The sequence below is a fragment of the Mastigoproctus giganteus genome, chromosome 5 (genome assembly GCF_048544385.1).
Source record: "Mastigoproctus giganteus isolate SK-2022 chromosome 5, ASM4854438v1, whole genome shotgun sequence".
In the NCBI taxonomy this organism is placed as follows: Eukaryota; Metazoa; Arthropoda; class Arachnida; order Uropygi; family Thelyphonidae; genus Mastigoproctus; species Mastigoproctus giganteus.
Genome location: NC_143579.1, coordinates 42,498,384 through 42,526,297, shown reverse-complemented (window position 1 = coordinate 42,526,297; position 27,914 = coordinate 42,498,384). Strand labels below are relative to the sequence as shown.

At 32.7% G+C, this 27,914-nt stretch overlaps 1 protein-coding gene across 1 annotated transcript in view; it reads right to left on the bottom strand.

Moving 5' to 3' along the window:
- LOC150085329 (solute carrier family 25 member 36-A-like) overlaps positions 1-27,914 on the bottom strand; it is a 179,367-nt gene that overhangs the window by 74,317 nt on the left and 77,136 nt on the right. Inside the window, exon 4 of the mRNA XM_090373153.1 lies at positions 26,134-26,234. Within this exon, the coding sequence (XP_090229279.1) occupies positions 26,134-26,234 (101 nt within the window). The remainder of the gene's footprint in view (positions 1-26,133; positions 26,235-27,914) is intronic.

Sequence of the window (27,914 nt, the reverse complement as noted above, 5' to 3'; positions counted from 1 at the left end):
GTTGCCAACTTCACTCTTAGAACCACTTTTATGTATTGCCATAATTAACCTCAATGGTTCAATACATTCACTCGTGCTCTCCTTCAAAACTACAGGGTATATGGCATCAACTCCAGAAGCGTTACTTGCCTTTATGCTAAAACGTTTTTCTACATCACTAATTTCATATGGCTTAGCCTCATTCGCACATATTCTTATCACCTTAAAGGGCCTTTTGGTAATAAAGACAGATGCAAAGTACCTGTTCAATTCATCCTCAACATCAGCTGAGTTGTCTAAGACGTTCCCACACCCAGTGCACAAGGGTCTGATCTGATTAGCTTTCTTCTTTGTTGTATTCACATACATCTGCACACAGATTCTCATCATATTTTTACAAGTTTCTGATCTGTATTTTACTCCAACTCTCATTGTTCCTTTGCTTCTCACTAACTCACACCACACAGATTCTATGCTGGCAGACATAACTTCAGACTCAGCAAAAGCTCTTTTCATGCTCAGGCTGCTTTTGATAAGAAGCATGACTCCTCCACCACTTCTATCTTCCCTAAATACATTATACATACCGTAGTGGAACTCGGTATGTATAATGTACGATTCTGCCAGAATATAGTATTCCAATTTTCAGGTGGTTGTTGTCTGTTTGTTATTTAGTTTTTAGGAGCATTAGCAACTAAGGCCATATTGCTCCGGGGATATGCGGTGGTCATTCCCTGACCTTTCCACATCCTCCGTATTTGGTGGTCACAGACTCGAACCCCGGTCTAATCAAGAAGCGTGAGCTACACGCTGCTGCTCCTGCCCACCTGGCTATGGAGGCACCTTTTCAGGTGGCACCATGCCTCTATTCAGGGGCATTCCTAGGGTATGTGGTGCCTGGGTGCCAACTGATATCAGGCACCCTCCTTTAAAATTTTCTTCATATACAAAGGGTACTAGGAAAGTTTTGCAATACAGCTTTGTTTATTTAATTTTTTCAAAGTAATTTCCTCTACATTCAATACACCCACCTCTCCATCCTCCGAAACCAATCTTTAAACCAGTTCTGCCAAGTTTCACTAGGGAGTAAAGCACACTCGTTGTCCCAAGCCCGTAGAAGGTCCTCATCACTGGAAAACCGCCTCCCTTTTAGCTTCATTTTCACATGTGGGAACAGTGCAAAGTCGCAGGGAGCAAGGTCTGGACTGTAGGGAGGGTACTCGAGAAGTTTCCTCCGTAACTGACGTTCGTGGCCTTCCCGGCCTCTCAGAATCCTCCAGAGTGAAATTTCCCCTTTGGAATTCTCTATACCACCTGAATATCGTTGTACGATGTGGACAATCATCATCTAGTGCAAGAGTCATTTCTTCTAAGCACTGGTCTATGGTTAAACCACACACGAAATTATACCGCAAAACTGTCCTTATCTCATTTCGTGACCACGATGCCATCGCAAGCACTTTACACTCTCACTACTAATGAATAACTGAGCCCATCGACTTGTCGCGGCGGCTACTATGCACGTATGAACATGTCTCAAAATTCAGCAACAAGCAGCTTCCTGTGATTCATTGTTGCGTCATATTGCAAAACTTTCCTAGTACCCTTTGTATGAATGTAAGTTTCAAGTTTTCAGGCACCCCTTGAACATTGCCGCCTGGGTGCAGTGCACTCCTTACACCCTTGGGACGGCCCACCCCTGCTTCTATTAGTCCTTTTGTCAAAGACATACACATCACAGCATTTCAGAAAACAGCAGAGTCAAAGTACCACACAGACATCAAAGATACTCTTCAACCCATCACCGATTACGTCAAAGATACTTGGATAGAAAGGCCAACAACAATGCAAGGAAATTGGAGTGTTCTGGCATTGCTAATCGCAACTGCAGGTAGTTGGTGAAGGTCAAGCTAAGACCAATAATGGGTGAAGAATGGCAGAGAACTTCCCACAAACTTGTTGGGGCATGCCATGATTCAGTTTAGAAATCTACCAAAGTCGTTCAAAAGGAAAACGAGTCTACAGGAGTGGAGTCGGACATGCAGCTGATACTATCAGCAGGAAAATATATCATGATGCTGCAATAAATTTTCAAACTGAAGATTACCACAACAGACCATGGGAAAACTATATTCAAAGTGTAGTCCAGAGTCTGCCACCGTGATGTAATTTATGTTATATTATAACAAATTACATCACGGTGACAATGAGTATAATCTTACTAATATACTATTACTAATCTAATATTAAAAATAGCAAACAGTTTGTTTTAAAGTAGATAACCTCACTATCTGTTTGGTTAAATGATCATAAAAAATATAGATGAAAGAATTCTAAAACTTATTTTAAAAAACTGACCTTATTCATCCTGAAATGCATTCTAGTCAAAGTGTACCTGTTTTCTAAAGCTAAATAAAACTGATTATAAATTTAACTTAATTTACTTAATGGTGAAAACTGGAGGAGTTCTTTGAAGATAATTCATCTTACTGTAGCAATAAGAAAACTACTTCTTTTCCAGAATTAACTATTTTTCAATTGCTATTTATAGAACAGTGGTTTACATGCTATGGAACATGTTGCATGTTTTGAGAACACATTCAGTTTAGTGAAAGAGTGGAGGTGTGAAAAGATCATGGGTAGAAAAGGAAACATGATCTTGTCCAAGTTCCATATGCTTGAAAAATCCACAGGTGGTCTGGCATCTAATACATTCATGTCGTGCAACTTAAATTTTGTAATTGCTAGAAGTTTCATTTATGTGTACAGGCAACCCCCGTACAACACAGTACTTCTACAATAGACGGTTTCACTCTAACACAATTGATAAAAATGCAGCAATCCTCGCACAACACAACACTTCAAAACACTGTTTCGCTCTAACTTGGTTTGAGAATTGCAAGAAATCTCACATAACACAGTATTTTTGAGCGTTTGTGCTGGAAAAACCCTGCTATTGTGTTAGACGTAATTTTCAATGTTTCCATTCCTTTTTGTGAATCCCTGCTGTTGAATCACTAGTCGTTATCACCTTTGTGATATTTCTCCAAAGCACATTTCTGGAGATCACTACCATAAAACAATAAAAACAATTTGCAGTTTTCAGTTTATTGGTTTTTTCTGTTAGTGTAATCAATTATAAACAGGTAGTAAACTTGATTTTCTCGCATTTGCTATAGTACTGATAGCTGGAATTCTGTGGGTTTTCACGTTATTATTATTTTCACATTATTAAGTTTCTCCTTCCATGAAATATTCAATCATATAAAAAACAAATTTTCAGAAACTCATCACTCCATATGTCACTTGTGCGTGCCATGTTCTTTGTTATTGATTGCTTATCCTTTTTGCTGTTTTAAATTTTAACCTTCCCCCAAATGTCAGTGAACAGAAATATCAACTAGTTAGTATGTACACATTACAGTATGTATTAATTAAGCTATGTACATAGGTGTAAATTTATTTTTATTTTCCTAACTGGAAAATATTCTTCCAATTTTCACGTTATCATTTAACTTTGTTAACTTTTAAAAAGAACAGGAAGGTACACAAAATCTAGATGCTGCAGAAGAGATTGTGATTAGCAGCGATGAAGAGGAAGAAAATTAAATGTACATACAAGTATCACAGTTTGCAAGGTAAGACATTTGTTCAGTTATCACTATTTAAGTTACTACTATTATAAAAATAAAGTTAAAATATTAAGTTATACTATAAAAATTAAGTTTCTGATAGTTATAAAAAAAATGGTGCTTTTGTGCTTTTGGAACATAACCCCCTTTTTGTACTGGTTCTTAGTCCTGTATAACATGGTTTGGCATTACACGAGATTTTGTAGGAACCAAACTACTGTGTTATATGAGGGTTACCTGTAATTTATATTCATTTTTAATCCAGATAATACATTGTCACTAAATAGTATGAATCAGAGCTGTTATACTCAATATGTTCTACGTTGATAATAATATTAGTAAATTAATAAGAGGAGTTTACCTCAATATAGTACGTAGAACACTTCCGTATGATACCCTCCAGAAATTAAAACGGAAAAAACGAAAAAAATCGACAATTTACCAGTACATTAAAGTAAAATATAAATAATTAAATAATCAAATTAACACAATTCAAAATCAATTTAAAACAATTAAAATTCAAATTAACGCAATTAAAAGAATCTAACGAAAATATTCAAAACGATTTTCCTTCCTAATCTCCCATACAATCGATACACACAATTATGGGAGATTAGGAAGGAAAATCGTTTTGGATATTTTCGTTAGATTCTTTTAATTGCGTTAATTTGAATTTTAATTGTTTTAAATTGATTTTGAATTGTGTTAATTTGATTATTTAAATTTTACTTTAATGTACCGGTAAATTGTCGATTTTTTCGTTTTTTCCGTTTTAATTTCTGGAGGGTATCATACGGAAGTGTTCTACGTACTATATTGAGGTAAACTCCTCTTTTAATTTACTAATATTGTCACTAAATGTATTATCTGGATTATTGCATTATCTAACCTTGGGGTGTGTCAAATATTTTTTTACATGAGTGGAAAGTTTGGATTTTTCTTCTTCATTATTTTTAAAACTATATTTATGATAATATGCATGTGTTTCATAGGTCTGAAACAGCTTCATCTCACTGTTGTTGATCCAATATATTTTATCAGCAATTATCCTGGAAGTTTATCAGATAGATAATATTGTAATTTATTTCATAGTTAATTTTACTAGGATTTTTTTAAAACGAGCTGACTTTTATCTACATTTTCTTATGACCATTTAACCAAATTTTTTTTCTCTCATTTATAATTTATCTTTATTTAAAAATTATTTTTAAATCATTTATTTTTATGATTATTTATTATATTCATAATAATAATTTTTATGATCATTTAACCAAACAGATAGTGAGGTGTCTATCTGTTTGGTTAAATGTTTGGTCTCATGTCAGAATTACTTAAAAAGAAGGAAGTGCTTGCTTTTTAATATTACAATATCACTAAATAAATAAATACAATGCTATGATAATCTCATAATATATTAATATAATGAGCAAATAATAACAGAAAAAAAAAAAGAAAAAAAAAGATTGCCTGAAAAAATAATTCGTTGGTTATTCTGTCTGAAATTATTATTTAGGCAGGTTATTCTGCCCAGTTATTTTTCTCTGCTAATTATTTTATGGAATAATCATGCATCCTGTAATAATGTCAGAGAAAGTCTAATCCTCTCTGTGGCATTATTACAGATCAACTTATATCTGTTGTAGACCTCATACTTTTCACTGCTCTACGACTGTTTCTTGCCATTGTTTTCTGCTCTAAAAAGTAGACAGCTCCTTATTCATCCATCTTGACATCATTGTGCTATATTTTCATAATGGTACACATGCATTGGCGACTTCTGTGGCTACTGCTTTAAAGGTATTCCATAATTCCCTATATTCACCTTTCTGCACTCTGCCTAGTTGAAAGAGGCTGCATAGTATTTTAAATTGTCTGGTCTCCTTTCCTAAATTAAAGTCTATGCCTTTACTTTTAGTAACTGTGACCGCTCTTACCCATCATCTAACTTTGAACTCAGAACTAAGTGATTACTTCCTGGTATGGGTTTCTGTGCTGTTAACACCATGATGTTATCTGGTTCATAATGATGATCAGGTCTAGGATATTCTTAATTCCCTAAGTGGAAGAATATTATCATCTGTTAAAATGAATTTTGGACATATGGCACCTCTGAAACACCTCACAAAGGGTACAAAGATCTCGTCCCCATGTTTGACCAGTAAAGGTGTCTCGGTCAAAGATACCCTCAGGCCATAAATACTACCACCAACCATGAAAATGGTCTCTTTTCCTGATTTTAGGCATATTCTCATCTGAAAAGTACACCATGAAGGCGTACTTTTCAGATGTTCATGGTGTAGTCATTCCAGAATTTTGAGAATTGCCACCTTACCATGATGGTGATTCTCAACAAGTTCTCATTTGGAGAGAAATGAATCTTGACTTAAAGAGAAGACTGGCACACTGGCTTTGCCTCTAGAGAGTGTGATATCAAGTCAGACTGATGCCATGCTGAGAAAGAGACCAGAAATAATGGCTGTCTTGCATAGAGCATTCCAGCAGTTGAGGTTGGTTTTAAAGCAATACAAGTCACATCATGGTCTTTGCCCAGCAGGGCTGGTGCTTGTATGAGCCTTAACTGGCAAAGAACATGATATACCATAGATAAATCAGATGTTTTATTGCAGTGGTGTACTGTAGTATCTCTCATGTCAGATATTTCATAAGTACTCCTATATATTTTTTATTAAATGGAATAAGCAAACCTCAGTTTGCTTAGTCTACTTCACCTTATCTACAGTAAAGATATAAATGCAGTGAAGAAATAAATAAAAGATAACATGGGATTCATTTCAGAGATGCTGGAGTATGACATTACTGTATCACAGTGATAGCTATAAAATACAAGCTGTAGTTTTTCAGCAACCAAATGGATAAAAAATACAAGAGGAGGTTGAAAAATATATGGACTGGCAATACTCTTCTGCTGCTATAGTCATAATTGATTCTGTGACTCTGCAGTGTGACAAAGTAATCATTCCCTTGGTATGATTATGATCTTTATCATATCTTGTTTCATTGTTATGCAGCAAACTGTTTTGTGAAGTACTAATCATTACAATGACCAAGCAAATATATCTCTTATTGTTTGATAAAGGATTGTGACCAAGTTTTGTGTTAAGCTACTTGGTGGTATTTAAGTCATAGACACAATTTAAAGTGGGGAAATTATAGTGAAAAACCAACAAAGTGGCTGACTGAGCATTAGCATTAATAGTGGAAAATGATTCAAGAAAGCAAGCTTTATACAGAATCAGGGGGGAAACACTTCCAATTTCACCTATACATTGCCACCTATCAACTTTCACAACAACAGACAGAAGTTTGTTCCAGCAATCAACTACCGGCCAGCTAATGGCAAACTTCCACACTTCTATTCTGCAACCATACTTCCTCAATTTGAATTTGTGTCCCCTGATGTGTGTGTGTGGTCTAAGCAAGTGGAAGAATCCCATCAGCACTGAGCTTGCTCAATCCATTCAAATCCTTAAACCTTCAATCAGATCACCATGCAGGTGCCTAGTCTCCAGATCCTGCAATTTTCAGAACTGAAGCCTTTGTTGGTAAGTGCCCCCCCCCCTCTGTTCCACTCCCAATCTCATTGGCTTCTCTGTAATCATTCCAGCAGCTATACATCCTTCCTAAAATGAAGCCTTCGGACATGTATTCAGTACACGTGTAGCCTCAAGATGAGCACTGCTGTAACTGATGCAAATTTGCCAAAAAATTGATTCTGATCTGTTTTCTGGAACTACAGGAATATTTTACAGCACTTTGTCCCAGAAGATCAAATCAAATGATTCTTATTATATTAACATGTTGAGAATGCATTTATGTAGAGCTATTAGCAAAAGAGAACTAAATTGAAGGGGAAAAAGGTTTCTTTTGCAAAATAACACAAACCTCATATCACTTAAAAATGTACTCGTATCACACTAAAAACACTCTCGGAAAATGGCCTACAGCATATCCTTGAAATTTTATTGAGCTACTGTAATGCATAGATTGTTACAGATGCTATTTTGAGAAAGAAATTAATTCTAAGACTAAAGATACCTCTGAATAATAAATACAGTCCACACATTTTTCTATCTGTCTTTGTAGTATCGGACGATTCACCATTGTGATCAAGGTAATAACTTATATTCACAGAAGTTAATTTTATTTATGATGCAGTTGCAGGCAGTTGTCCTATGAGAGATCAACGCCTCATCAGGGAGTACTTATTTTTTTCCTAAACAAACTTTCAGGTTTGGTTAGCCCATTATAAAACATGGATAGAAGTCTTATTCCAATAATGGAATAGTACATTTTTTTTTAAATATTTAATAAGGGATTAAACACATGCAGTGCTTCTACCAACTTTATGGTTAAAAATAGATCAAACTGTTGCAGAAAAATAGGATGTAATATCCAAAGATACAGGAAAAATAAATAGAGATAGGAAAATACCTGACAAAATACAGGATGAAATGTTTCAAATATTTAGAAAATAAAGAAGAAAAAAAAAAAGCAGGATAGTAGAAGATATAGGTAATAATAGTACTAGATAAAGGTAATAACTTCTATTCAGAGAAGTTTTTCTTTTATGCATGGTGTGCATAAAACAATGTTTCTTTACTGCAATTTCCTTAACTAAGATATTAATCATATGAGCCTTCTAAACAAGTTATTTTCAGATGATTTCTGAAAGTCCTGATCACATAGAGATGGTTTCTTTATCTAATTTTTGAAACATGCCAGGCTTGACTAGAAAATGATTTTTTCCCATCTTATTATACAGTGAAATACTGTTTAACTGATATATAAATGGCTTTTAAAATAATTTCTGAAGATACAATTTCAAAATTGAATTATCCCTTTCTGTTGATTGAAGCTGAAGAAAAACTAATCCATTTAACAAAGTATTAAAAAAAAAAAAAAAAAAAGGAAAATCAGTGTTACTTCATAGGACACTAAGTTGAGAATCAAATAGACATTTTTATTTGACTCCCTATGATTTCTATTTGAATACTATCATTTTGGAAGAATCTCAAAGTGTTATGTTATCATTGCCCAACCTGTCTTTCATTTTTATACATCATACAATCAACAAGGAGCGAACAACTGACACTGTTGATTTCATGCTGAGTGGCATATAATTGCCTTTCTGAATTCAAAGAACATTTTTAAAAAATAATAAAAAAATGATAATACTGCTTTTAATGCTAATTTTAAAAAACACATTTGAAATTAAAATTCAATCTGTTAATTATGAAACAACATTTCACGACTGAAATTGTATATTTGTTTCATCGGCATAATACTACTCTCCATCCATACATATACTGCCAAGTATGCATGTTTTCAATGGAAATAATATTTTGCAAATTACCTTTTGGTCTTGAGAAAATATGATTTATCTGAAGAATTTTTGCCAGCAGTATTCAAATCATAATTTCTGAAGACTTTCCATATTAGTAATTCGCACAAGTAAAAGTCTGGAGGAATTAAAACCAGCGACCTGAGTAGCCACAATAATTTAAGTCACGATGGAACTTTGCAGAATTCTGAGCATCATGACCAGCTGTGTTTGGATAGCAACAACACCACACACATACTTTTGGCATCTCTATAAGTTGGCTCTTTCCTGGAAAGAGCTGTCCTGTTGAGGACAGCCTGGGTGTGTTTTTCACATTATGGAGAAAATGTGAAAAAGCAGTCACATTATGGAAATATCAGTGATTTGTGCTTTTCTCCATAGTGTACACTCTGTATGATAAAATTAAATTGCACCAACAATTTCTCTTGCTAGAAAAATATAAGTACAGCATACCTTCATTTCTGTATACAGCAATGAAGGTATGCTATACTTATATTTTTCTGATTTAGACACTAACAAGGCTATAGTATACTATAACCTTGTTAGTTTCTAAATCAGAAAGTAGTCTAACCCAATATTCTTATATTTTTTAATATATAAACAAAACAAAAAAAAAAAAAAAGTCTGCACATCATATTACACATCAGAATATTCTAGTAACTTCTTTCAGTATAATGCACAATATAATTGAAGTCAAGTATGTCACTAAATGTATTACAAATGAAACTGGTTATGATTACTTAGAATTCATACCACCTTTAATTCTGTTGATGGCTGCACCATTAGCATCCAGGACATTATAAAGCAAAGCTCTAATTAAAAAATGTACATTTTCATTTAAACAAAAATCAGATATAGATTTCAGAGCAATTTCTGTTTAAAAAAAATAATGTTAAAATAAAGCAAGAACGCACTCTTGTATGTATACAAGAATCTACAATAAACACCAATTTAAAAAAAGAATAAAGCCATAAAACAGATCTACTCAATTTAGATAGAAAAATCATGCACTTGCAATATACTGTCATCTTTAAAGTGCAAAAAATATATATAACTATTAGGAATATAAAGTAAAAGAATTTAGGATGAAAAGCACAAACTTTTTAATATAATTGATGCTAGCTCTCAGTACTGCATTTAAGTAACAGCCAAATTAGAACTTTCTTACAGTTTGAAAATTCTTATTAGTAAATCATAGTTTAATTTTCTAAAATCATTCAGAGGTCATATATAAATTTTGGCATAATAGCTAAATGAACACGGCAAAGCAGACTAATAAGATATAATGATTAAAATATCACATATTAATCATTATTATCATATCAAAACGTCTAGGTAACAGTCTAACCTTTTATTACTTTTTCGATTAAATAATAAATCTAAATCAATTTAATAATAGTCATCAAATGTAATTTTAGGTCAGCAATACTATAAATATCATGGAGGACTTAAATTTACAACAAAACTATTGATGAAATAATAAAGCAAGTGTTGGTTGTTGAAATAAAAATTAAAAAACTTCTATAAATTAAAAATTTCTATAATAAAAGGGTACTTATAAAATAACTTCACTTGTTAATATTATACTGAAATGTGTCAAATTAGAAAAAAATATTTTGGAAAGCATTTAAAAAAGTACACAATGCTTACAGAAACTATCTTGTCATCGTTTGCAAAAACCTTATTTTGTCAGGGACCTCAAGGCCTCAATAAACAGCACTTTAATAATCTTTAATGCATGCTAACCTCATTCAAGATTTTTAAGTACTTGACCTAGTTAAGAATGAAGAACTAAAAAGTAATAAACTACTAAATATTTTCGAGGGTACAGCTCTAAAACAGTGTTCGCAGGCCGGCTGCTAGTTAATACCCCAGACTGAACCTATTGGTAAATCTTTAGGAGGCTTCCAGATCAGCTAGTGTATATATCTTGCTACCTCTACTCTGCCAGATGGTGACTGGAGAGAGTCTGAGTAGTGTGCATGCGGGGGGGCATTGTCGAGGCCATGTTATGTCAAGGATCTGGGTATATTCTTACCATGACCAAATCCATGTATGCCATATCCAAAAATTTCATTACTTCATACAGCATGTCCCCCCCCACCACATTTTCTAACTATTGAATAGACCATGAATTGTCAAACTAATAGAGTAAGCTTAACTGCGAAAAAATCTAAACCTACCAAACATTTCCTAGTTCATTTCACAAATATACGTGGTCCATATCCTAATCTCAACGATGTCCATTTCCATTTGCAGTCTGCCAAACCTCATGTACTTTTTCTGACAGAATCTCAGTTATCGGTTGATTCAACTACTGCTCATCTCAGTTGCCCAAATTATTCGCTAAATGATTCCTTTCGCCTCAAAGTTGGTACTTGTGCATATGTCATTCCGATATTCCCTGTTAGAGACTTCGTAATTTGGAATCTCCTCTTTTTGATCTTCTCTGGCTTAAAATCTCTCTACCTCATTGTGTCAAATTCATCTGTTGTCTCTACCGTTCTCCCAACTCCACTAATCACTTGGAGCTCTTTGACTTCCTCTCTTTGCAATTTGACTTTCTCCAGTCCAACTTTTCTAACGGTGAGATAATTTTCCTTGGTGATTTTAATGTTCACAACTCCAGCTGGCTTCCATTTTCTTGTCACACCAACCCAGCTGGTCGAGATGCTGAGGTTTTTGCAATTAATAACAACCATGCACGAATTGTTCATTTACTTACAAGAATACTGGACAGTCCTAACCATACAGCCAACATGCTTGATCTTTTACTCACAAACAACCTTTCTAAGTACACATTCGAAGTGAGTGTCCTTTAGGCACCTCAAGTCACAACTTGGTGATTGTCTCTTCTCCAATGGAACCTTTATCTCATGGCTATTCTCAACCTCATGTTGTTTGGCATTACAAGAATGAAAAATGGGATGACCTGCGAGATTTCTTTTCTTCTTTTCCTTGGTCGGACTACTGTTTCAAAATTTCTGATGTCAATGTTTGTTCAGATTGTGTCAGTGAAATTATTCTTGTAGGAATGGAATACTTTATCCTACACTCCACTTTAAAATCTCCCAAAAAATGTGCTAAGGCAGTTTAGGAGAAGAATATTGCATATCGTAATTGGCTTGTTTCCAATTCTTCAGTTTTATTTTCTGCTTACACCGAAGTTCGCAACAATTGTAAAGCAGTTATTAATCAATCCAAACTAGATTTTGAACAGGCTAAATAAGAGTAGAAAACTTGCTTCTTGCCCTAATGGTAGCCGAGCATTCTGGTCTCTTGCCAAAGCTACTGGCTGCAACTTTTGCCCATCTTTGCTCCCACCTCTGTCAAAACCAGATGGTTCTGTTGTCACTTCAGCCAAGGATAAAGCTGACCTGTTAGCATCCCATTTTTCTTCCAACTCATGTATTAATGATCTTGGTAAAACATCTCCCACCATACCCAACACACTCCATTCAATGCCTCCTGTGGTCTTCTCTCAAAAGGATGTCAGAAGGATTTTGATGAATCTTGATGCTAAGAAAGCTCCAGGTCTTGACGGTATTTCTCCACTTGTTCTCAAAACCTGCTCCTGAACTTACTTCTGTTCTTTGCCGCCTTTATTCACTTTCTTATTCCAAAGGTGTTTTTCCTTCTGCTAGGAAATTTGCTCATATCCAGTCAGTTCCTAAAAAGGGTGACAAATCCTCCCATCCAATTATCGTTCCATCGTAATTACTTCTACTCTTTTTAAAGTAATGGAGAAATCAATTAACCGCCAACTCTTAAACTACCTAGAAACCTTCCATCTGAGCAACGATCGCCAGTATGGATTCCGACAGTGTCGATCCGCTGGTGATATTCTAGCTTACATTACCCATTTATGGACTAATTCAATGGAAAGGTTCGATGAAACACAAGCAGTTGCTCTTGACATCTCAAAGGCTTTCAATCGTGTTTGGCCTAAAGGTCTTCTAAACAAGCTTACATCTTATGGTTTGCCAACTGTTTTTTGTTATTGGTTATCCAGTTTGCTCTCTGATCGCTCACTTAGGGTGATGGTAGATGGCTCTCTGTCTTCTATCTTCTCCACTAATGCTGGTTTCCCCCAAGGTTCAGTTCTTTCCCCCACTCTTTTCCTCTTGTATATTAATGACCTTCCTCCATTGACTGCAAATCCTATCCATAGTTTTTCCGATGATAGCACATTGCATTCCACTTTCCATTTTCAGAAACCTTGCCCTGTTCAATCAGCCTCAACTTCTCGAATATCTGCTACCAATTCCTTAAATGCCAATCTCCAGGTAATTCTCCAGTGGGGCAAAGACAACTTTGTTGATTTCAATCCTTCTAAAACTCAGTCTTGTCTTATATCTCGCAAAAAAGGATTCTTCTGCTCCTATGCTTATCATTGGTGACACTCCGATTTCTAGGCAAGTTGATATATCTCTTTTGGGGATTATTCTGACTTCTAACCTCTCTTGGCACAAGCGCATTACAAATATTGCTTCTTCTGCATCTAAAAAAACTTGGTTTTCTCTTTCGCTCTCGGCATTACTTGTCTTCCAAACAGCTGCTCACTCTGTACAAATCGCAAATCCGCCCTACCATGAAATATTGTTCCCATATCTAGGGCGGTGCCCCCAAAACCTCTCTCTCAAGCGTCTAGATTCCATTCAGAAGAGAGCAGTTAAGTTAATTATGACTCATCTCTAACAGAGTCTCTCCACTCACTGTCTCATAGACGTACTGTTTCTGCTGCATGCCTTTTCTACAGATACTTCCATGGGCACTGTTCTTCTGAATTGGCTTCTATAATTCCCACTCTCTCTTTCAAAACTATCCAAACACGTGCCGCCACTAGCCAACATCCATTTACTATTCAACTTCAAACTCACAGAACCAACTTTTAATCTTCCTCATTTATTCATTCAACTGCCGTTTTCTGGAACAACCTTCCTTCATATGTATTTCCTCAAAATTACAGTCTACAGAAGTTCAAGTCTAATGTCAACAAATATCTTCTTTTGTCTTCTCAACCTCCAACCTAAGCACAGTACTAAGTACTATAGGTTCTAATACCTCTCGTGTTTGGAGTTTTCATTAAAAAAAAAATATCTCCATATAGCACCCTCCTCATGGAAAATATAATCAGAATGTTAAAAGTAAAGGTAATTTTCAATCAAAACTACTGTGAATAAAAAATAATATATAAATAAACCTATAATAACGAAGACTGTGAAACCTAGATATTGCACTGAAAAAAAACTTAGCTATAGAAATAACTAGAAATAAATAATCCTGGTTGGGAGAGGAATAAAAATGTGACTTGCATACTTCTTCTGGTAATAGCCACATTAGAGACAAAAATGTTTTACCAGCATAAGCAATCACTGGCATGTGACCGAAAATGCCACATCTGAACTTGCAACCCATTCTAACATTTCAGAAGTAATCCTTATTTCAAAGAATATGCCTATTTGGTGCGGAAAGAGGTGGAATTAACAAAATAATATGTCCCTTGATACTTTTCATTCAACGAGGCCTTGTTCCTGATGAGATGGAGCCCTGGCAAACTAAACTCTTTTTTATATAATTTTTATCCCATTTTATTTTATTTTATAAATTTCACACTGCTGCAACAGTTAAGGGTGTACTCGTTAATACTTTCGCTGCCGACTTTTCCAATGACCTTTTTGACTCAGGACTGAAAACCACAGAATTGAGTCAATCTGTATTGAAAAGGGCAGAGAAATGTTTTTCAAGTTTTTTTTTCCTCACTGTGACTGAATTAATCAGTCTAGCAAAAGTTGCTCAACAAAAAATCCACTTTTTCTTCTGTCAGATTAAAAAAAAAAAAGTTCTAAAAGTAGGGTGGTTTCTCCTTCCAAGTGGATTAAAAATCTGAAGCTGCATATTTGCATGAGGAAGAAGTGAACATGTTAAACCACAAATATAGTACAGCATACTGGTTGCACCAGTATGCTGTATTTGTGTACTTTTTTTATAACAGTCTTGGAGACAACCACATTTTGCATTTGAGATTTTCACACATTCTTGAGAAGGGCAAGCTATATAAAACACAAGTTAGTTTCATCAAATATTGTGCACTTCTCTAAGTGCACTCTGGGAGGAAGAATACAAAATGCAAATATAATAACAGCCCAGCTTATGATTGGAATAGTTTTCTTAAGGTGGCTTATATGTGATAAATGAAGTTTAATAATTTTGCTGAAAAATGCAGTAGGTAAAATGGGGAAATTGTTTACACAGGTCGACTGTCACTAATCCGGCAGCATTGGGACCTGCAGGGTGCCGGATTAGTGAGTTTGTCGGATCACCGGTGGTTAGATCAGCACATACAGTTTATCCAATAACTAACCACCTCATCCTACCTGTAACACGTTGGCTGCAAAGCTAGTTTAAGAAAAAATTCCCCAGGGGCCAAAAAATATTTAACAAATAATTTGATTAGTAATTCTAAAATAAATATTGTAATGTCGGTGTTGTTGTTTTTCACTTAAAATATCAAAAAAAAAAAAAAAAGTCTTTTTTTTGTGTCGCATATATGTGGCCGACGTGGCCTAGTAGGTTACTTTATTTCTTGAGAAGCTGTGTTGGACACATACATGTAATGCTATTATGGCATACATATGAAGGTCGTTTGTGATTCGTTTATTGCACACGCAGCAATAAAACTAATTGCGATAAAATAAACTCTCAAATGTTGCAATAATTTTGTCAGTATTGTTAGAGATTTTATGAAAACAAGTTGGTTAGCACACTGTATTATCCATCATATTGTGTTTTGTTTTTCCGCAAGTTTGTACAAGTGTATTGTAAAAAAAAAATCTAAAAAGGAATGGCTAAAAGAAAATTAAGAGGAACTGAGAGAAATTGCTGGAATTTACAACTAAGCAGGGTTAAACTTCTCACAGACACGGCACTAGCAAGTTTTTTTCAGAAGGTCAACTTTGTTATGGACAATGTACAGTGTTTGAGCTTTACACCACAAGAAGCACTTCCTTTATGCATTGGAACCATGGCTGGGGCTAAATGTAAGCAGATTATAATAATAAATGCAGAAAAAAAGTAGGAATAGCTTGCCAGTGTTCACGAGTTCGCACCAACAGCTAATGCTGCAACCAACGTCACCAAAACAGTAGTGGCAGGTTGGTGCGCCGACCCAGGAAATTTGAAATTATGTCAGTAGCGGTGGAACAGATTACCGGTGGCTGGATTAATGATGGTCGACCTGTAATATGCGACAGGGAAAAAAAATTAATAATAAAAGGTAAACCTTTTCTATCTTTAGTATTCATTTACGGTAAGAAACTCCCTATTATTTCAATTTCTTATAATATCCTGCATCTTTAAACTGCCTGTAGGCAGGCATGTTGTTTTATGTCATTGGACAGACTTTCCAGTGACATAAAACAACATGCCATTTTAATATTTAATTGATTTTTTGTATGAGAAACTTTTTGTTTCTGAAGTTATTTCATATTTTCCATGAGGAACTAACAGCTCTGATAATTTTATTTAAGTTGTATATGGTGCAGAGCAAGTGTAATGTTTGAAAACCACCATCCTCAAGACCTGGACATTGTCAGTTTACATGATAAATTTAAATTATAGCCTGGGACTGTTGGTAAAAACACGGAGACTAGACACTTGGGCATGATAAAGTTACCAAAGCAATTAGTTAAATTTCTTCAGTAACATTCCATAAAATAATTATAATGAATAAAACGCATAAGAAGGAAAATAAACAGAATGCCAATACTGCACAGAATATTTTTACCAACAGCCCAAGATGATGCTGCTTATAGTTTATTATGTATATAATACGAGTCATAGTTATTTGTTGGTTTTTTTGATGGTTTGGGGCTCCATTACCTTGATTCCAGATGTGTCAAATCATTAACGTTTCTTTGGGTGCAAGAATTCATTTAACCTACTTTTACATTCGTTTTAAAATTGAAGAGGGGTGCTCGGAAGCATTCTGGAGATAATATAGAGGTCAATTTCTCTCATTTTATTACTAATAGTTTATTATGATACTCCTGTATACAAGAATAAGTAAAGGCTTCTGGAATTCCCCCCCCCCTGTTTTTTTGATTTCAGGGGCTCTAAAATTAATACAAAAGACAGTCTCTCCAGAGAAGAAAATGTAGTGCATAAATAATATATTTTATTCAAAATGTGGAGTCTTAGTTATAATCTCTTAGTACATAAAACAGTTAGTAACGCCATTTTCTGAAATGCTTGGGATACAAGACAAGCCAGGTTTTTGAATAATATACAAACCCCATACTGTACTAGTTAGCTATGCTCATCAGATATTGATGGAAAGTGGCAATCAGGAACAAAGTTCTAAATAGCTGTCTGAACACCTTAGAACAGTATATGTGCCTGTTTTTCTTATCAAAATATTAAAAAGCTATAAAATACATAATAAAAGAGGCAAAAATAATAAATATAACTGTAAACACCTAGAGAAAAGTTTTGCTAATTGTTCAGTTAAAAACATCGCTCCATCAATAATTAGCAACAACTGCTTTCCCTCTTGATCACAATTAAAAAAGACCAATGAGAGGGTGAGAGGAGTACAAACGGCATGTTATGAACGTAACAGGTTGATGAAAGGTGAATTGATCAGCAGTACAACATTCACAACAAACTTTACCATAAATATTTGAAGTATAGGACAGTTACAGCCATATTCATATGCAATTTTATTTTAAAAAATCTTACCTATCCTCAAAGAAATCTCACTGATTGTAACCCACCTTTAAATTACAACATGATCAGCAGGGGAATAAAAGCATAATCAGCAACAAAACCCAACATTTCAAGGTCTTGAAAAAGATGGTAACCAACTTCACAACGTTTCAATTTTTTTCTCAAAGCATTTATAAAAGTGCAATTTGGCTACTTGCACTATTCTTTATGCCCATTATTGCACTATTCATCATCCAAAGCTTTGCTCATATGAAGCCCAGGATCCAGAATGGCAATCAAGGGAATCTCTAATGGGTAGTACAATTTTAGGCTATGCTTTTCAATATATTTAAAAATTTTGTCAAAAGCAGCTGGTTTACAAAGTGTTGAATGAATGGTTTCCATAGGCATTTTCCACTGCCATCATAGTTTAAGTGAAAGTGGCATAAGTGCAGTTCTGTTAACGTGGCGCAGTTAAGATGTTTCTGTGTTAATCTGAACAAAGTGTTACAACTTGAAGTATATTAATACTAGAAGTTGTAACACTTCTAGTATATTAATATACTAAATTACAGTATATTAATATACTAAAGACTAATATACCCATAGCAGAAGCTATGGGAATATTAGTCTTTAGAAATAAATCTGGTAAACCGTTGACTTGGCCTGGTGACCAGCCAACTTTCTAATATGTGTTTGTGAGACCACAGTGTTTACTTGTGGAAGCTGAAAGTCTACTAACTGTCAAATATAAGAATGTAGTTGTTTGTATAAAAGCATTAAGCTAAATATGATTTAACTTAAATACAAACATATTCAGAGACGGAATTCATCGTCCAGTAGGCATTATGATTCAGTTTTGAGGGGGGGGGGAGTGTTTTCAGATGTTATACTTGTATTTTCAAGTTTTCATCATGCTGCCATTAGGTATATATAAGGTATCAAATTACTGTATGCCGACAGAGTCAAAAAAGTGCTACTTTTCAAATATCATTTATTTTTTATTTAAACTAGTTTTTACAAACAACATTTTATAAAAGAGTTGGTTTATGCATGGGTACTACACATACATAACTTCTACTACCCAGGTAGTATGAATGCATTGTTTAATAAATCTCATATTGTGAATTAACCTTCTTAATTAACCTTATTCAAAGCAGTGCAATACTTCGGCAACTCGTTGTGAATGTTAATTCACAATATGAGATATAATTAAATGATGCATTCATACTATGTGCAGTACCCATGCATAAACCAACTCTTTCATACTCTTAAGCATTTAGCCAAGAAATAATTTTAGAACATTGTTATAGCATCTTTCTTTAATTTGTATTTAACTATAAAAAAAATTTTAATAAGAAATACCTATTCACATCTGCACTATCTGCCTCAAAGTTGGTGTGTAAATATCAATCTGAGCATATACTTAAGTTAAAAGTCACAAAAGTGAAAACCAACCCACGTAATTATTTAGGTTGCAATAGTTTTTACTTTTATTTATTAATTAAATTTTAAAAATAGTTACTGTGATTATAAATATAATATTTTAGCTTTACAGTGCTTATAGTATTGATGACAGGTAAAAAAAAAAAATTAATTATTCATAAAATTTCCACATGCTAAGGAATGTCTTATAGTTTTGGGAAACTATAAGACATGATCATCAAAACAAATGTTTGCACAACAGCAAACAAACTAACATAAGTTAATCTGTTAAAAATAAAAATTTCCATACTGTAAATATTAATATACTAAATCATTAAAATACATACTTGGCAAACTTTGTACTAAGAGGCACTGTAAGAGAGCAAGCATCAATATATATTAACCCTGAAATTATATCACAAACAAATTTAGAAAGCAAGCTTCTGACAAGATTTCACCATAGACGTCAGCTCTTATTACTGATATTAAGTGACTAATTCATGCAACATAACACGTTCATATTATACACTACAGATTTAAAAACAATGTATATCTGACACTGGTTAACTATATGAACATTACAACTATTTCAAAATTATAAGAATGATTATAACTTTGGGAGGGGTTGGGACTATATTGTTCAAAATACAGCAAAAATCAACCAATAAGCCTAAAGAACTATTGTTTCTTAGTAGACTCAACTAAATAGCAAGATCTAATTTATTATATAACTATATTCAGGCTAATATTAAAGACATAATAAAAAAAAATTAAACAATTTATTATGTATCCTACTCTATATTTATGATCAATAAATTTGATTTTATCTGAAATAAAATGCTATCTTCAGATTTATCTGGTTACAGGCCACATCATAACAGCAGCAATTGTAATTAAAGATTTATACAAAATTAATATGATTTCCACGTAAAACTTAAGATCTCCTCAATATGCCATCTCCATAAACTTTTATTTATTTATTTTTTTTTTTAAGACTTTAATGAACTGGAATCCAACAACATGGCAGTGGGGATTTAAAACAATCAATTTTTTGCATGCTAAGCAGAGCCTGACATTAGTGTTTCTTGACAGACACAGCATACACAATTGTTTGTATTTACATATTGAATTTAAATAGTGGATGATCTGGAAGATATGACAGTATTGGTTCACCAACAAAAACTGTAATAGGTCCAAAAATTGCACTGGCAACCCAGATTAACATTTGGTGAAGCATTAAAAATTAATGGCATTTAATTTAAAATTGCATGCAATTATGTTGCGAAGGGGTTTCCATTGCACATATGTATCAAACTATCCTCCTGAGTGATGTCGCACATAACGCCATTGTTTTGCATACAGTCTATTAGTACTAAATGATATAATTTGTAATTTTTTTCTTTCCATCCAAAATAATGAAAATCATAGTATAAGTTGAATTTCGTGAAAAATATGATTAAATGTTGGACAGACTTTTGGAAAGAATTCTAAAACCACTGCTCTATAAAATTATCTATTTCTTCTTAATTAAAAATGATAATCCTCAGCCTGAACTGTCTCCAACTTTGGTAGAAAATTGAACTATCACCACTTCATTTGTTTCCTGTACCTCTGCTTCAGAATATTTCCAACTTCCAAAAGTAAAGTTTGGATTTTATAACTTTTTCTAATTTCATTGTTTATTTGAATATCATTACTTCTCAGTTAAGTGCCCAATTTATTTATATTTTCTACTTTGGGTGGTTAATTATGAACCCAACTGATTATGAATCAATCAATCATAATTTACTGATTATGAATCGAACTAAGCATATATTTCCTTTACATTACAATTACCAAATCAAAACACTATCCAGTGCCAGTTACATCCTGTGTTTTGCATGCTACCACACCTTTAACTGTTTTTTCAATTACCTCTTATGATAAATCTACTTCAATATTCTTCTCCAATCAGTAACTTTAACTATATGTTAAATTGCTAGTCTTCTCTATTCTTTAGAATGAAGAAGTTGGTCATTTCATTCTCTGAGTTAATCCTGTTTGCCCAACTTGCCATAAATACACTTGAAGTCCACATCTGTACTTCTGTTACTGAAACAATTACAGAAAACTAAGTACCTTTCAGAATTTTTTTCAAAATTTTCAGTTTTCTATTGTTAATAGGAAATTTACATGTCACCAACAAATTTTGCATGTAGATTCCAACCACTTGTGTTTCCTGCTACTATGTCAGTCTGACATCCAAAACAAGGCTACTCTTAAACAACAATTTTATTAATACAAGATTTTTTTCTTCTTTCTTTTTTCTGATGTTGCTTCTCCCCTCTGCCTACAATTGCATCTTCAAATTAAATCACTTACTTCATTGAGTCAAAGTTGTGTGTGTGGTTTTTTTTTTTTTTTTTTTTAATTATCAAATACTATACAGTGCAATGTTCGTTATTAATTATATTTTTCAAAACAGAACATTGATACCCGAGTAATAATCACATACACTTCACGCAGAGAAAATACAGACTGATAGAAGAGCTATGTAGACATTCTCATTTCTTAATGTTCTTTCAAAATAAATTTATGAATATGTCTTAGGCAACATAATCTGATTAGTTTCTTACTCTTAGTAATTTAAAATGTTCCAGAATACATTATATATGAAATAATTACTAAACGTAGCCATTCCACTGTAAACTTCAATAAAGAATTATAACAATACAAAGAAATTATTTCCATCTTATATATTGCAATCCACTGCACTGTGGGCCCTTTGAGAAAATATCTTTTGCTTCATCCCAAAATGCACCATCTGTCAAATTTAAGGCAAAAATTGTTTTCAAAGAAGTGAAAACATTTGGTATAACAAATTTTGATCCTTTTTCACCTTTTTAAACATCCTTAATGTTAAACATAAGGATCACCCCACCTTTGATCTTGTCATTAGCATTCAGGTCAGTAAGTAGAAAATTTCTACTTACTAACTAATAGAATTATTTCATTCTTTTCTACTGAAGATAAAACATTTCCATTCTTGTTCCATGTGGTTTCTTCTGTTTTGTCATACTATCACTTTCATCTCTGAATGTGACAGTATTGAATTTCTGAAAATATTACATAAGAGGGGTAGTCAAAAAGTTCTGAGAATCAAGCATAAAAGGGATAGAATATAAAGTTAATATTAATTTTGAAAGGTTAAGGATTCATAATAATAATAATAATAATAATATCATATGCAATTTTAAAAATTCAATCTACTATATCATTTTAATTATGAATATTTTTAATCTTCACAGGTGAAAGAAGAATAATTAATAATAATAAAAAATTGAACACTTTTTGGTGTTCAATTTTTAATGGAAAGCAAAATGCTAAATAAATTCACAAAAAAAAATAGACTGTATGGGGAAGAATCTTGTAAAGAGCCTACTATTTGAGAGACAGTTAACAGAATTTAAGAGGCCAATCAGTATTAGATAAAGGTGACCACAGGTATGGATTCTATCTGAAGCAATTAATCTTGAAATAATTGTCTTAACTGAATCAAACGTTAGAAAACAGAAGGGTAAAAGTACCAGAGTTAATAATCTCTAAATGTTTTCATCATCTTTATTGACCAGAAATGAATGGCTATATTTTTATGACTGCAAATCCAAGTTACAGTTAACGCAATGAAGTATAATGGAATCTCCAAATCCCACACAAAAATCTAAGCCCTTACATCCAGAAAGATTTCAGTCTTGGTTTTCCCTGTACTCAAAAGAATTACTGCTGACAGTTACCTACACCTAAAATATTAAATACAGGGGAGTAAGTTATGCAAATCAAATGTCAAAATTAAAGGCTGCAATTTATAAGAAATGAAGATTAAATCATAGTATCTTGTTTCTTCAGTTAACATGCCTGAGCTGAAATTCAAGAGTGTGAATTTCAATGATTAACTACTTCCCTTCCCTAACGTAGTCCTGACTTGATTCTCAGTGACCATTTTTTGTTCTGAAAACTCAAGGGCCACCTTCATGAAACTCATTTTAAGAATGAGAATGTGTGACAGTAATAATTTAAAAAGCAATCTGAAAAAAAAAAAAAAAAAAAAAATTAAGGGCTTGAATTCTTTACAGGTTAGGCACGAAAAAAAGTGCATTAAGGTTAGAGAGGATTATATTCAATAAATGATTTTAGTAACTGTTACCTTTATATACTGGTTTCAAAACTTTTTAACCACCCTCATATATCTCTTAGATCAATCTGGTATTAAACTTCCTGTTGCTATTCTTTTAACCAGCCTGAGGAATAATTTTATTATTTATTTAAGAACTTTGATTATATTCCATATTTTAAATTGAATGTCATTCAAATCTCTGTGCAAATCAAATTCTTTCTTCACATCCAAGATTTTTCTTTTATATACTGAATCAGCTGCAGTGAGTCTATTCTCATTAAGAAGGTCCTGTACTAGCATCCAGTGAATGGACACAGTCGTTATCTTGAATGCTTCGCACTCAACGGCTCCAATTATCATACTCACTAAATAAATATGCATTTATTTATATTGTAACACTATTTTGGGGGCTATGGTATGTTATGAATCAACTGTAATTTTCAAATGCATCAAAAATATCTTTACATTTACTTGAGCTACACAATAATGAAAAAAAGAAAAACATATTTCATTAGTAAAACTAAAATTAAATAGTTAATCGTGAAATCCCAACCAGTTATTAATAATGAAAACAATACAATTCCAGAAATATAAACACCAATTTAATCTTGGAAACTGTGGTAAGTCCACAGAATTCAAAGGATAATATTTAAATGTTCTCTGTTTTGTGTTTGGTTTAATTCTGCATCAAGGTAGTTTTATAGATTTTTTGAAGTTGCAAAATTCTGTGTTTTATTGTAATTAATTATTAACTGCAAAGATTAATAATTAAATACTTTGTATTATTAATGAAGTGTAGAGATTTTTACGTTGTTTGGTTTAAGCACAACGTAACAGTTTGTCTGATATTTTAAAAAATTGAATGTCGACTTCTAACATGTCATAGTCCACCTCCAATATAACCTATTATAATATTACAATATAAAAAAGTGCATCATTTATTAACAGTATTAATAATGAAAGTTTTGCTCAGATGTTAAGTTACTGATCAAAGTATGTACTGTTAAAAATTTGAGATATAAACTGAATCTCTTTAAATAAACTTTACATTTTATATGCACACATATACATCCATATATGCAAGGACATATAAATATGGCTTTCTGTACCTTCCAAATCATTCAAATATAATGAAGTAATAATAATGTGAAAATAATTTAGAATAATTAAGTAAAAAATATAATTTAAAGATTGGGTTTATCACTAAAACTATTAGCCAGTTATCACTCTCAATGACTATATTATATGCATTTAGTTTTATGCACATATAATGAATAAATTTAACTTATCTCTGAAATTTTTCATCAAACTAATCAAACCATGGAATTTTCACAAAATATATATATATTGGATGATCTCATATAAATGTAAGAATTTAATCACATCCATTAGAAAAGAAAATGCTACATTTCCTCCAATATGAACAAAATTTGGAATTAAAAAAAAAAAAAAAAAGCTTTTCTTATCATAATAACACACAAAAGAAAAATTTCAGGATAATATACAGAAAATGACTGTATATAGGAATTATACTTTTGGACATTATCTCAAGTTTTAGATAAAATACTAATAGAAGTGCTATAGTATATATTTCAAAATACCTTATACTGTAGATGAGTGCAGATAATATGTATCATTCAGGAAGAAAAAAGTGCACATTTGGTTTGTCAGAAGATTAAAATGCAACAAAATTGTTTAAAAGTAATAAAAATTAATTCATTAGTTTCAGTTTTTAATTTGGAAACATGACAGCATTCAGTGAACATCTGTCATTCTTAAAAGAGACATATATAAAGCATTGCATGCATTGTCTTTTTGCCTCATGCTTTCCTGAGACCTTTACTCCATATAGTCTCTATATTTCTGATAATCTTGCTAAGAGAACTAAATATACTTTAAAAACCTGAATTGTCAATGCTTTGTTCATTTTTAATTTTCATTAATTTCAAACATTCTTGGAAAAACAACAAATTTTTGCTCAATCTTGGAAAACAGCATCAATGCATACCACGATAACATGCTCTGGGATTATACACACAGGGCATAATTCAAATGTACTACTCCACCTTGACATTCTTTAATTAAACTAAGCCTGTTTTATGGAAAATTACTTGGAAAATAATTTGCTTTAGAAAATTTTGAGGTGGCTATATTTGAATTCTGCCAGAAGTACACAGTTGTAGTTTCAGAGAAGATCGTCATAGTTTCAGCGTCAAGGCAACTATTCGATAATGAAGCTCACAATACAAAATGGGCAAACCATTGACAATTAATGCTATTAAAAATATGCTTAATTCTTGTACGCCACTAAAATTATCGGAATGCTGAGATTGGAAAGAATGAAGCCCTCCAAAAGCAAAAGATAGCATCTATCTTCCATGCAAATGACAGTAATAACTTTCTTTTGCTTTATTTAAGGTTTACTCATATAGAAAGACTAGCTGACAGATTCAACAAAAACACTACCTCATATTTCTAACCCAACTTTACCACTTTTAACTAGTTTTAATGCTTTTAATCCTCTCTGAAAAAATGCACCTCTGGAGAAATGATTTCAGTGGTCCTTATTCTTTTAATTTTTAATCTATACACATATCTGACTACCTACAATATCAGGAGAGTTTTGCTAATAAGATTTTAAAACCGGTACTGTTATTATTTTAAGTTCTACTTATGATTAAACCCTTCTTTTATTCATGTTTAATGGCTTTCTTTAACGTTTGTAATATAACTCAAAATACATTCTGAGATTACAGATGAAGTTTAAGAAATCAAATGATTAAAGATTAATGTTTTATATTTTTAAAATAATAGTTTTATATAACCTAATAGTTGAAAGTATATCAGTATAATTATTACATTATAATTTCACTCACCAGCAGTTGCAGCTGACAGAATATGAACGATGGGAACCTCGGGAGTTAACCTCGAATTCCAGAACTGCTTTGCATTAGAATAGGTACAAAAATATATGGCTCTGGAGGGGAGAGGGGGAAAAACACCTTTAGACGCATATTCTAATATGGTATCATGTATTAACAAAACTTCATGCAAGAATAGGATCAATCTGTCACTGACAAATGAAGTTAAAAGGATAGGTACCTGCTTTAAATAAGTGATTATTTAGGACAAAGAATTTAGAACAAATGCCACATGACGTTGCGAAAATCTGCAATACTAATGATCAACTTTTTACTAAGTTCGCCAAATGTGTGGTTCAACCGAAGCAAAGTTTCTGCTATGGCCATCTCTATTTTATCATGGAATTCTTTAAAAAAAAATTTTCAAATTTTGCCTAAATGCCTTCATATATTTCCTGATTAAAATTATAATCTACAGAAATTTGTGTTCAGTGTCAACAAGTACCTTATGTCTTCTCAGAATCAACCTACACACAATACTAAGCAATATAAGTTCTAGTACTTTTTATGCTTGGGATTATCATAAAAAAAAAAAAAAGCCCAGACCTTCAGCACTAGTTGAGAAGAGAAAAACAGAGCAGTCATCAATCATATGCAATGATTATGTGTCAGGGTAGTATACAAGAACAATTATAGTGCAATGGAGAGAAATATATATATATATACAGATACAGTATATACTTAATTGCTAATTTTAAGTTTTAAAACTTTCAGTTGTAATGTGGTTGTCATTATGTGACATTAATGCTATTGTAAGAATCAATTATACATTATACACACATTAATAGTACTGGGGCATGATTTTATTTAATTATTGGTTCTGCGTTGTGGGTGATTTCTATTTTTATTTGGGTGGGAGGCATTTCAGGCATTAAGGCCAGACAGTCTATTTAGCAATTGGTGTGTTAGCAGTTATCGGTACGTCTATTGATATATGTTAAAAAATTAAAATGAAATAAAGGTAAAGTAAATTTTTAATAAAATAAAGTAAAGCTAGGAAGGAATTTCAGAAAAAATTAAGGAAAAAATTACATTCGTTCACATGGCCATCTTCTGCTATTTCCTCAGGGGCTTTGAGTAAACAGATAGCCATATTAAATGAATGTCTCATGAATACCTTTCTGTAGTCCCAATAACAGTTTTACTAAATTCATTATCATATTTAGTTTTAGGCATCCTAATTATAAATTATAAAATAACTGAAAATTTAATTTTAGATTGGTATTAACAGCAAACTGGGACTGGGACCCAAAACCCAGTGGTTATACATCAGTATAAAGTACGTAGGTATTTACCTATGTATGTACTTTATACTGATTCATACCTTTTGGACTTTGGGTTCCAATCCCAGTTTGCTGTTAATACCAATCTAAAGTTAAATTTTCAGTTATTTTATAATTTATAATTAGGATACCTAAAACTAAAAACTAAATATGATAATGAATTTAGTAAACTTGTTATTGGAATTACAGAAACGGGTATGAATGAGACATTAGCATTAGTTGAGGTATATGATGCAAGAAAGCAAGCTGCTTATACAGCGTCAGCCAAAAAAAAAAAAAAAAAAAAAACTTTCCATTTCACCTACCCGGTCGCTACAGAAGTTTGTGCCTTTAGCCAGTGGATGGTTGGTTGCTGGAACAAACTTCCATCTGTTGTTATGGAAGTTGATAGCTTAAATACATTTAAGGCTGAACTAGACAAACATTTGGAGCGACCGGATAGGTGAAATGGAA